Source organism: Mandrillus leucophaeus, unplaced genomic scaffold (assembly GCF_000951045.1).
Source record: "Mandrillus leucophaeus isolate KB7577 unplaced genomic scaffold, Mleu.le_1.0 Scaffold860, whole genome shotgun sequence".
NCBI classification, from domain to species: domain Eukaryota; kingdom Metazoa; phylum Chordata; class Mammalia; order Primates; family Cercopithecidae; genus Mandrillus; species Mandrillus leucophaeus.
This window is the reverse complement of record NW_012109364.1, coordinates 190,934-202,753: the sequence shown is the minus strand read 5'-3', so window position 1 is coordinate 202,753 and position 11,820 is coordinate 190,934. Positions and strand designations below refer to the sequence as shown.

The 11,820-nt window shown below is 37.6% G+C and overlaps 1 protein-coding gene across 1 annotated transcript in view; it reads left to right on the top strand.

Moving 5' to 3' along the window:
- The first annotated feature begins 486 nt into the window (after positions 1–486).
- Positions 487–11,820, top strand: part of CCDC39 (coiled-coil domain containing 39) — a 58,032-nt gene continuing 46,698 nt past the window's right edge. Inside the window, exon 1 of the mRNA XM_011968855.1 lies at positions 487–690. Coding sequence (XP_011824245.1) covers positions 601–690 — 90 coding nt within the window. The 5' untranslated portion in view covers positions 487–600. The remainder of the gene's footprint in view (positions 691–11,820) is intronic.

Sequence of the window (11,820 nt, the reverse complement as noted above, 5' to 3'; positions counted from 1 at the left end):
AAAGAGGCGACGATCACAACATCCCAGTGATGCCAGAGAGAGAGTTCTGTTTCCAAACACCAGTTCACCCCGGTCTACTTTCACCTACTGTAGTAGCTGATGAAATCTACACAACACAGCAAACACAACTTGAAATGAAACGTAGTTTATTATCTCTGTTGGCTTCCGTCTTCCCCCAGGCAATCGGAGGATCCTGTGGTTTACTTCCAGTCACCTGCCCGGTGGTCCTCCAGCCCGCTCCGGGGGCCACAGGTTTCACACTCTCCGGGAGCGATCTGAGAGCCGCCTTTTCGTGGAAAGTTATGCTGCCGCCTGGCAAGCTCGGGAACCTCGGGAGGGGTAAGTTGCTGCTCTTCCCTCAGTGCTCAAGGTGAAAAAAAAAAGGTTATTCGCCCTGGAGGCAGGGATTTCTCAACCGGAAGTTTCGCCTTTGGTCTGGAGCGCTTCCTGTTTGGTAACTAAGGACGCGGGAAGGTTGGTAGGGCTCCCGCCGCAATTACCGCGGCGCTGTGCAGGTGCCTGGGCTTGACGCGGGTGCTGTTCACCCGATGTACAAGAAGGCGGATCTTTGTTCTGTACCTTCTCTATCCGTTTGCAGTCATGAGTAGCGAATTCCTGGCTGAGCTGCACTGGGAGGATGGGTTCGCCATCCCGGTGGCGAACGAGGAGAACAAGCTACTGGAAGATCAGGTGAGATCAGTTGAAGAAGGCGGGAGGAAGCAGAGAGGGCCTGCCAGGGGGCGTTTTCTGGTTGGCAGTACTACCCCAGCCCTTTTATTTCTCTCCTTTCCTAATCCTGTGCTTCCTCTAAAACTCCCCCCACCATCGCCGTCCTCCCTTACCCTGTCTATTTCAGTAATTGTTAAGCATTTAAAAATGTTATTAAAACCATAATTGACATTTAGGGTTATAAAGCTCGAATTATTACTCCCTCATGCCCATTCCTTTTATTTCATTCCTCCTGGCGGGAGAGGAAAGGCTGGTTCTGACGCCCGCTTTTTGCTTGCTCAAAAATTAAAGAGCTGCTTGGAAAAGAACTTCTGAGGTTTGCATAGCAACGGTTATTTGCGCACGTTTATAAATTAAACACTAGAAGGTTCATGTTTCTTTGTGAGTTTCCTTCTATAATGTTTAAAGCTGAAAGTGACTTGAGATGTTTTCAACAGGAACAGCCCAGTAAGAATGTGAAATGTGCAGTTTACAATTTTTCAAAGAGAAGATTGAGTTGTCACAGATTGACATAAGAAATTTTACGTTGTAAGGACGAACTTATACTCACTACAATTCATAGCAGTTGTTAAAAAAAAAAAAAAAAAAAAAATTGCAGGCCGGGCGCAGTGGCTCACGCCTGTAATCCCAGCACGTTGGGAGGCTGAGGCGGAGGGTCCCTAAAAGCCAGAAGTAAACCAGCTTGAACAGCAAAGCGAGACCCCCCACAAACCCCTCCCACCTCGTCTCTACGAAAAAATAAAAATAAAAAAATAAAAAGTTGCAGCCGGGTCAGCAAATTTTGAAAAACTGTGGTGGTGATTTGTGTAGAAGAAGGTCCAAGAATAACAGATGATGCTTACACAACTTTACAAAACGGAACAGAAAGTTTTCTCAGCTCTAAAAAAGGAAAATGAAAATCCCGTGACTCTACCTTTTGAAAAGAATGGAAATACTTTTTAAAACGTTCTGACCTATTTACTCATGTGTAATTTAGAAGACTGCAATTTTTCCCCAAAGAAGGGCAATATTAAGAAATAGAAGAAATCTAGCACTGAGTACTGAGGAATTAATACTAAGTATCCAGCCCTGGGTTCAGATCCTACTTACCAACCCTAATCCTGCTTCTTTTTCTGTAAAGTGGAGATGGAGATAAACAAAATAATTACTTCGCGGGCTCTAGGAACATAATATGGGTTAAAGCTCCATCCAAATTTTAGGTTTTAGTATTATTGCTTATTGTGTCTCACAGAATTTTTATGTACATATTACCTATATTAGCTATTTTTAAAAATTACAGAGCCATATAGTGAAGAAAAAAGAGGACCACAATTGCATTACATAAATAAACTCTGACATTTAAAAAGCAACTCCTGTAAATTTAAGATATTCAAACAGAATAGAAGGGTATGAGATAAAAACATAAGGTATTCCCTCCCCAAAGTGTCCGCTGTACTGTAGAAATGACTATCGTAGCATTAAACACACATTTCAGACATCTTGGTATACAGATATACAGAAAGAGAAAAATGAGGAGTATTATAATGGAATTCTGTTATATATATGCTGTTTTTAACACAATATTAATTTTAGTATTTGAGAGAAGAAAAAGCAGTTGTTGAATTTCAGGTAAATATTACTTGATCACAAGAGGTGCTGATTGCTAAAAAATTCCTCTAAGTTAAAAAAAACTACTTAAGAAAAACTAGTTTTTAAGAACTCTATATTTCAATTATAGATGACTGAATGTCTCTGATTTTAAAGAATAAGTTAGCACTCTTACACATTTTCCCATGTCCTCTTCCCCTATTAAAAATAATGGTTTTATCATTTTTAATATTATCAAGTTTTATTTGCATTTGATTCAATGCCCTTAATTTATCACAAGTGTTTAGTGTTAGTTTTATACTTGATTTGCTCTAATGGTCCTTACTGCAGTCACTTTTATTCAGTTTATCTTTCTTGAACTTTTTTTTTGATTTGTCTTTTGGCTGGCTGGATTTTATCCTCAAATGGTTGTTGCAAGAAGGGCCCGTAGTACTGTGATTTTAATTTCTTGCATCCTAGATTGCCAGTCTACTTCCTTGCATTGCCTGCTTTAAGTTTATACATCTTAAATCAAAGTATCAGATCTTCAAGGTACTATTCTATTCCTTCTGCCCCCTACTTCCCACCCACTTCCTTCTGGAGTACCCTATTTTACAATATGTACAGATTTCCCCACAGACCTGTTTTACAACTGTTGCCTTAGAAATTCTCTTTATTCTTCTGCTGAGTTGTGGCTGTATTTCCTAGATCACATACCTTCATTTTTCTTGTATAGGCATACCTTCAAGATACTGTGAGTTCAGTTCCAGACCACTGCAATAAAGTGAACGTTGCAATAAAGCAAGTCACACAGTGCATGTAAAAGTTATGTTTACTTTTACTTCAGTCTATTAGGTGTTCAATAAAAAATACCTTAATTAAAAATGCTTTATTGTTAAAAAATATACTAACAAGTATCTGAGCCTTCAAGGAGTTATAACCATTTTGCTGGTGGAGAGTCTTGCTTTGATGTTGATGTTTGCTGACTGATCAAGGTGGTTGTTGAAGGTTCAAGTGGCTGTGCCAATTTTTTAAAATAAGAGAACAATGAAGTTTGCTGCATCAATGGATTCTTCCTTTCATGAAAGATTTTTCTGTAGTGTGCAATAATATTTGATAACATTGTATGCACAGTAAAACTTTCAAAGGTGGAGTCAATTCTCTCATACCCTGCTGCTGCTTTATCAAATAAGTTTATGTAATATTCTAAATCCTTGTAATTTCAACAGTGTTCACAGCATCTTCACTAGGAGTAGATTCTATCTCAAGGAACCACTTTCTTTGCTCATCCATAAGAAACAACTCCTCATCTGTTCAAGTTTGTTATTAAGATTGCAGCAATTCAGTCACATCTTCAGGCTCCCCTTTTAATTCCAGTTCTCTAGCTATTTCTACCTTATCTGCAGTTACTTTCTCCATTGAAGACTTGAACCTCTCAAAGTCATCCATGAGGGCTGAAATATTCTTCTAAACTCCTATTAATACCGATATTTTGATCATCTCTCATGAATCATGAATGTTCTTAATGGCACCTAGAATGATAAATCCTTTTCAGAAGGTTTCCAGTTTACCTTGCTCAGATCCACCATAGGAATCACTATCTATGGCAGCTATAGCCCAACAAAATGTATTTCTGAAATAAGTCTTGAAAGTCAAAATTTCTTCTTGATCCATGGGCTGCAGAATGGATGTTGTGTTAACACGCATGAAAACATTAATCTCTTTGTACGTCTCCATCATAGCTCTCGGGTGACCAGGTGCATTGTCAATTAGCATTAATTTTTTTGTTTGTTTGTTTGAGAGGGAGCCTTACTCTGTTATTATCCAGGATGAGATACAGTGGTGTGATCTTGGCTCACTGCAACCTCTACCTCCTGGGTTCAAGCGATTCTCCTTCCTCAGTCTTCTGAGTAGCAGGAATTGCAGGCATGCGCCACTATGACTGGCTAATTTTTGTATTTTTAGTAGAGATGGAGTTTCACCATGTTGGCCAGGCTGCTCTTGAACTCCTGACCTCAAGTGATCACCTGCCTTGGCCTCCCAAAGTGCTGGGATTACAGGTATGAGCCACCACACTCGACCAATGAGCAGTAATATTTTGAGAGGAATTCCTTTTTTTCTGAGCCGCTGGAATCAAGAGTGGGCTTAAAATGTTTAGTAAACCAGGTTGTAAACAGATGTGTCATCCAGGCTTTTTTGTTCTATTTATAGAGCACGGGCAGAGTAGATTTAGCATAATTCTGAAGGGCCTCAGGATTTTCAGAATAGTAAATAAGCATTGGCTTCAACTTAAAGTCACTGGCTGTATTAGCCCCTAATAAAGAGTGAACCTGTCCTTTGAAGCTATGAAGCCAGGCAATGACTTCTCCTACTGAGCTATAAAAGTCATAGATGGCATCTTCTTTTAATATATGGCTGTTTCATCTATGTTTAAAATCTGTTGTTTGGTGTAGCCACCTTTATCAATGATCTTTGTTAGATCTTCTAGATAACTTACTGCAGCCTCTGCATCAGAACTTGCTATCTCACTTTGTACTTTTGTGTTGCGGAGATGGTTTCTTTCCTTAAACATCATGAACCCAGCTCTGCTAGTTTTAAACTTTTCTTCCGCCGCTTCCTCACCTTTCTCAGCCTTCATAGAATTGAAGAAAGTTAAGGGCCTTGCTCTGGATTAGGCTTTGGCTTACAGAAATGGTGGTGCATGCCTGTAATCCCCACTACTCAGGAGGCTGAGGAAGGACAATTGCTTGAACCCAGGAGGTGGAGGTTGCAGTGAACTGAGATCACACCACTGCATCTGTAAGCCGATTGTGGCTGATTTAATCTTCTATCTGGACCACTAAATCTTTTGATGCGGGGAAGGTGAACTCCAAAATTGAGGCTTAGCCCTGGAGGGTTCTTGGCTCCATTCAGGAAAGATTTCAAGGGTGAGTCAGTGGTGTTAGACAGCAACTTTTCTTGAAGTGTCAGGATGCAGCAGCTGAGGTACTGCTCCTTGTGGAGCAGGGATGCTTGAAAACAGGTGCCCAGAGTAGCAGCTCAGAGGCAGTTCTGTAGTCATATTTATACCCACTTTTAATTATACATATACTTAGGGTCAGATTATGCAGCAATTTCTAAAACAAGGGTGGTAATTTCTGAGTCATTGGGTTGTTGCCATGGAAACAATTTTTTTTTTTTTTTTTTTTTTTCTGAGACAGAGTCTTGCTCAGTCAGCCAGCCTAGAGTGCAGTGACACCATCTTGGCTCACTGCAACCTCCGCCTCCCAGGCTCAAGCATTCTTGTGCCTCAGCCCTGCAGGTAGCTGGGATTACAGGTGCATGCCACCACACCTAGCTAGTTTTTGTATTTTTAGTAGACATAGGGTTTTGCCATGTGGGCCAGGCTGGTCTTGAACTCCAGGTCTGAAGTGATCCGCCAGCCTTGGCCTCCCAGTATGTTGGGATTACAGGTGTGAGCCACCGCGTCCAGCCCAAAGGGATGATCACTTCTGGGTATTGCCATGGCAGTGGTAAACTGACATGGGACACTGGTAAGCACGTCTTATGGAAAACTGCTTCCCCTTCATCCCTGCTTTAGCTAGTCCTCAATTTGGTCTGGTGTCGAAGCCCTGCCTTTGAGTCTAGACCCACCTCGTATCTCACTTTCTCCATATCAGCAATAAGGCTTTTTTACTTTCTTATCATTTATATGTTCAAGGGAGTAGCACTTTTGATTTATTTTTAGAAATTAAATAAAGAGAAAAAAGTAAAGTGAAAAAAAAAAAAGAAAAGAAAAAAAAAGGCACTGTGATACTTTACAAATACAGACATGAAGTACTATCTGTGGGATCAGAGTAAATGAATACAATCAGTAAAGTCTATTTTTCCACTAGTAAAAGTGTGGACCTCTGAATATCAAAGCTTCTTAAAGTATTGGTTTAACCAATTCTTTTGATTTTTAGGACCATTTTACTTATAGGTGAGAATACTTTGATATAAAGACCTTTCTTTTCTTCTTCGTCTTGAGTTCTAGGAAATAGTCATAGAAAGTTGTTAGCTTTTGTTTAATGTCACTCATCTTCAGGAATTAATTAGACACACACATACACACCCCTTCTGCACACACCACTGTACCCAACTTAATTACATGATAATACTTGTACATGTCATTAAAAATATTAAATAAATTACATATATATATATTTTTTACGGGGCAGTGGTTGTCATGGGCAAAAACAAATTGTGAATGTGTGTTTCCCAGAAAAGGATATTGAAAGTCTGTAGTTAGAGAGGTCTTTACTGTTTCTCTGCATTATAACATTTTTTTTAACGTAGTTATGTCCCCCTGTTATGAGGAGAAATAAATCCATAAGAATGATCCATTCATTAATTCAGTGAGTATTAATCAAGAGATTACTATGTGCCAGGAACAACGATGAAAACACTGAAAAAAAGTAACAGTGATTTCTGAAATATTTGGCTGTGAAGTCAGTGCCCCTTTATAAAGACTTTATATCCATCTCTTTCATTAACAGTGCTCAACAGAACAGTCAACAATCTGATACAGCCTTGTGAAGTGTACATGTTTAAAAATTTTTATAGATACTGGTCAAGATAATCATCACTAAAAAAGCATTTTGTGTAGATAAGCAAATTGTGAAACAGGACAATTAGAGGACCCCTCTGGCATTTTCCCTATGAGACTTATTTGATTATCCAAGTCATTATCTATTTCATTATCTATTGTGATAAAATGCATTTCCTCAGGAGGTAGTAAGTACTTCAGGAAGTGTAAAAGCACTGCATGTTGCTGATGTACATTTTGTAGTCAGGGCAATCTTGGAGGTTTCTTCTAATTCTGGGGTTATAGAAATGCTCTGAATCTGGTCATGTGCAAGTATATTGAGAATTAATTACGTAAAAGAAGATCTGAACAAACAGACATTTACATATTTCTGGGTAGGAAGACAATATGATAAAAGTTTCAGTTCTTAAATTATTCTGTATATTTAAGAAAATTTCAATGAAAATGCCTAGGGCCCTTTTAAAACAAAACTTGACAAGTCAATTCCAAAGTTCATTTGGAAGTGAAAGTGTTTGATACTAGACAAAATAGTTGTGATGGTGGTGATAGTGTGTTTTGCCCTACCATACTAAAAAGCCATGCTACTCAAAACAGTGTGGCACTTTTGTAAAGATGAATCAATGAAACACCCGGCATCTAGAAGCACATCTTTGCATGTATGAGAATTTAGTATAAAAAAGATGCATTTCCAACCAAAGGAGAGGGATATACTATTTAATAAATGGTCTATTGCTATTTGTTTTGAAAAAAGAGTTATGAATCTGCTTCCTCTCACACATGAACATACATTTCATATGTGTTACAAATTTTGCTGTAGAGTATGTATAAAAGTACTACGTGAATTTATTGGAGACTTTTAAAATAATCTTCTGGGAAAGGCCTTCTTCAGTGTAGCACAAAACATAAAAATCACCAAAGAAAAGACTGACAGATATAACTACATACAAATCTAAAACTCTTGTAATTCCTATATCTGTTCTCTCTGTGGATTTTTATTGAGTGCTATTATGTTCTAGGCATTACTTTAGATTCTGAATGTAGGGTGAACAAAATGCATATACTTCTTGCCATTAAGCTTAAGCACAAAATTTTTAAGAATGCATATGGTTCCTGTTGTCATTCATCTTATAATCTAGTGGCAAAGATAGAAAATAAACAAGCAAATAGAAACATAGTTACTAATTGTGGTAAGTTGTTTGAAGGTAATTACTAAATGTGAAAAGGTTGCCATGAGAGAAAATAACTGGGAAAAACTGTATTGAATTAAATGGGCAGGGACAGCCTCTCTAATTTTATATACAAACTGAAGAATATGAGGCCCTGAATAATAATACAGAACTAGCCATTAGGGAAGGAAAATGTTCTAGGAAGAGAGGCCAGCTTATCTGAAGACCCCAAGTCTTCAGATAAAAACCAAGACACCTTGGTTTTTTCATTTGTTTTGTTTTTTGAGACAGGGTCTCATTTTGTTGGCAGGTTGGAGTGCAGTGGCGTGATCTCAGCTCACTGCAACCTCTGCCTCCCAGGCTCAAGTGATCCCCCTACTTTACCTTCCCAAGTAGCTGGGACTACCATCGTGTGCCACCATGCCCAGCTAATTTTTTTTTTTATTTTTGGTAGAGATGGGTTTTGCCATGTTGGCAAGGCTGGTCTGGAACCCCTGGTCTCAAGTGATCTGCCCGCCTTGGCCTCCCAACATGCTGGAATTACAGACGTGAGCCATTGTGCCTGGTTCAAAGGGGTAATAACTTCTGGATGTTGCCATGGCAAAGGTGAACTCACAAGGCACACTGCTGAGCATGTCTTATAGAAACCTGCCTCCACCTGTCCCTGTTTTAGCTAGTCCTCAATTTGGTCTGGTCTCTGAGTCCTGCCTTTGGAGTCTAGACCCACCTCCTACCTCACTTTCTCCATATCAGCAATAAGGCTATTTTGCTTTCTTAACATTTGTGTGTTCAAGGGAGTAGCACTTTTAGTTTCCTTCAAGAACATTTCCTTTGCATTCACAACTTGGTTAATTGTTTGGTGCAGGAAGCTGAGTTTTTGGCCTATGTCAACTTTGAGACTTCATCATTTCTAGCTTTTGATTTTTATACATAGAGGCCATTGTAAGGTTATTAATTGGCCTAATTTCAATATTGTGTTTCAATGAATAGGCCCCAAAAGAAGGAGAGAGATGACGGACTGCCTGGTCCATGGCTCAGTCAGAACACACACAATATTTTTTGATTAAGTTCATTGTCTTATAGAGGCATGGTTTGTGGCACCCCAAAACAATTACAATTACATCGAAGATCACTGATCACTGATCACCATAATAGATATAATAATAATGAAAAAGTTTTAAATATTGCAAGAAGTACCAGCATGTGACGTAGAGATGCAAAATAAGCACGTGGTGTTGGAAAAATGATGCTGATGGACTTGCTAGACACAGGGTTGCCACAAACCTTCACTTTGTGAAAAATGTGCTATTGGAGAAGCACAATCAAGTAAAGTGCAATAAAATGAAGTATGTCTGTATTATCCCCTTATTTTGGTAGAATAGTTTCTTGTGTCTCCATAAGAAGGCTGTATGAGATGCAAACACTCTGAATATTTGAATCTCTGAAAATATCTTTATTTACATTCACATTTGAAGGTAGTTTGGCTGGGTGGAAGACTCTAAGTTGAAAATAATTTTACTTCAGAATTTGGAATGTATCAATTATCTTCCAGGTGTGTTTCAGTTAGTAATCTGCTATTAGTCTGATTTCTGTTTCTTTGTAGTTTACCTTTTTTTAAAAAAACTCTGAAAGTATTTAGGGTTTTATCTTTCCATTGCATGTTTTATTTGGGAAACTATATAGATGAACTATATTTTCAAGTTCTTTGTTGCTTTTTTTGTAGCACTATGGTCTTGTTTTAGGGGGAAAATATCTTCTCCAATCTGATTGTGTGTGTGTGTGTGTGTGTGTGTGTGTGTGTGTGTATGTGTTCAGTTCTTGTCTTTTTTGTTCTGAATTATTTGTTTCTTCTGGGATCTTGTTTGTTTATTTTGGCATCATGCACATGATGTAAGTTTTCAATAAATATCTGGTGATTGGTACATGTCCCTTTATATTTAAGAAAGAAGCTATAAAATGTTGTTTGGGAACTCTATGGGGAAGGGCTTTTCAACTTGTGGAGAGTTAATTATGCTTTCATTCAAAAGTCAGAAGTTTGCTCTGGGGACATTATGCAATTATAAATGGCATAACTGATGAAGCAAATAAAAGTAATAAAGCTCTATGCACCAAACACAGCAGCTAATTACATGAAAGCAAGACTTATTATAAATGCAAGTAGAATTTGACAAAAGTACAGTTACAGTGAGCTACTTCATTGAGCACCTTAGAATTAGACAACTCTACTAGACAAAAATAAGGATATAAGGGATATAATACAATAAAAATAAAAACATAGAGACATCTATCTCTTGAATAGAGAATATATACTTTAAAACATACCCATAAAACATTTACAAGAGTGGATCATATACTATACCAAAATAAAAATCTTAATGCATTAAGTCAATGATGAAACTTGAAAGCATTATGCTAAGTGAATAAGCCAGAAACAAAAGGCCAAATATTGCATGATTGCACTTATGTGAGGTACCTAGAGTAGTCAAATTCATAGAGATGGAAAGTAGAATGGTGATTGTCAGGGGCTGAGAGGAGTGGGGAATGGGGAGTTAGTGTTTATAGAGGTTTGGGGAAGATGAAAAAGTTCTGTAGATGGATTGCTGGTGATGGTTGTATGACAGTGTGAATGTACTTAATGCCACTGAACTGTACACATAGCAGTGGTTAAAATGGAAAATTTTATGTTGTTGTATATTTTACCAAAATTAAAAAATTATAATCCCTACAATGCTATACAAACAAACATTTTGTAGGTCACATTATTTGATAATAAGCCAATATAATTTATAATAATTTTAAAATTATTTTTTAAAATTATGTATTAAATAATTAAAAATGATCCTCCATATTAAATACTTAGGCATGTTTCTGAGAAATATTCTTCAGTGGCCCTTATATGAAAAAGAAATTGAAACGGAAAAATCACCTTTCAGAAAACAATAAAAAGAGACTGCTTCATGCCCAGATCCATGGGAAACAGCAAAAATTTTAAAGAAAACATATAGCCTTAAATGCCTTTTTAATTCAATCATTAAGACAAAAAGTAAAGAAGCTAAGAACTCAGTTTAATAATTTTTTTAAAAAAGAACAAAAAACGAGAGGGAATTAAAAGTAAAAGTTTGATGACACAAGCAAAAAAATATGTATGTAATATTAGTATAGGACATACAAATGAGTCAATTAGTATTTTTTTCTTAAATAGAAATTCTAGTATTTCCTTTCACACTGCAGTGGATTGTGTTGTGTACCCTCAGGAGATATCCCTGACTTTGGGGACTGTAGCTCCAGACCTTAAGAAAACATATTTTTATTTTGTTGAGCTTATATTCTGCTTTGAGGGACAGTATATTCTAATAATCCTGAGAATCTGTCTTACAATTTCCCAAGGATTTATTTTGTTTGTTTAACATTTACGCAGTTTTGTTTCTAGTCAGAGTTATAATTCAAAGGTAAACAAAATAAGAACAGTTTCTAGGTACATGAGAGTCAGTTGTTCTGTTCTCTTAAGCTTAGCCCAGTTCAATGGGGTTTGAAAAGGAGTTCTTGGAGAAGAAATCACGCTTGGTGCCTAGCGACTATTCAAATTTATGGTTCCTGCTCTGTGTTTTTGTTACATCTTGTTAGTATGCTCTTGTTTACTTAAGATACCTTGTGGTTTAGGCCGGTCGTGGTAGCTCATGCCTGTAATCCCAGCACATTGGGAGGCTGAGGCGGGCAGATCACCCGAGGTCAGGAGTTCAAGACCAGCCTAGCCAACATGGTGAAACACCTTCTCTACTAAAAATACCAAAA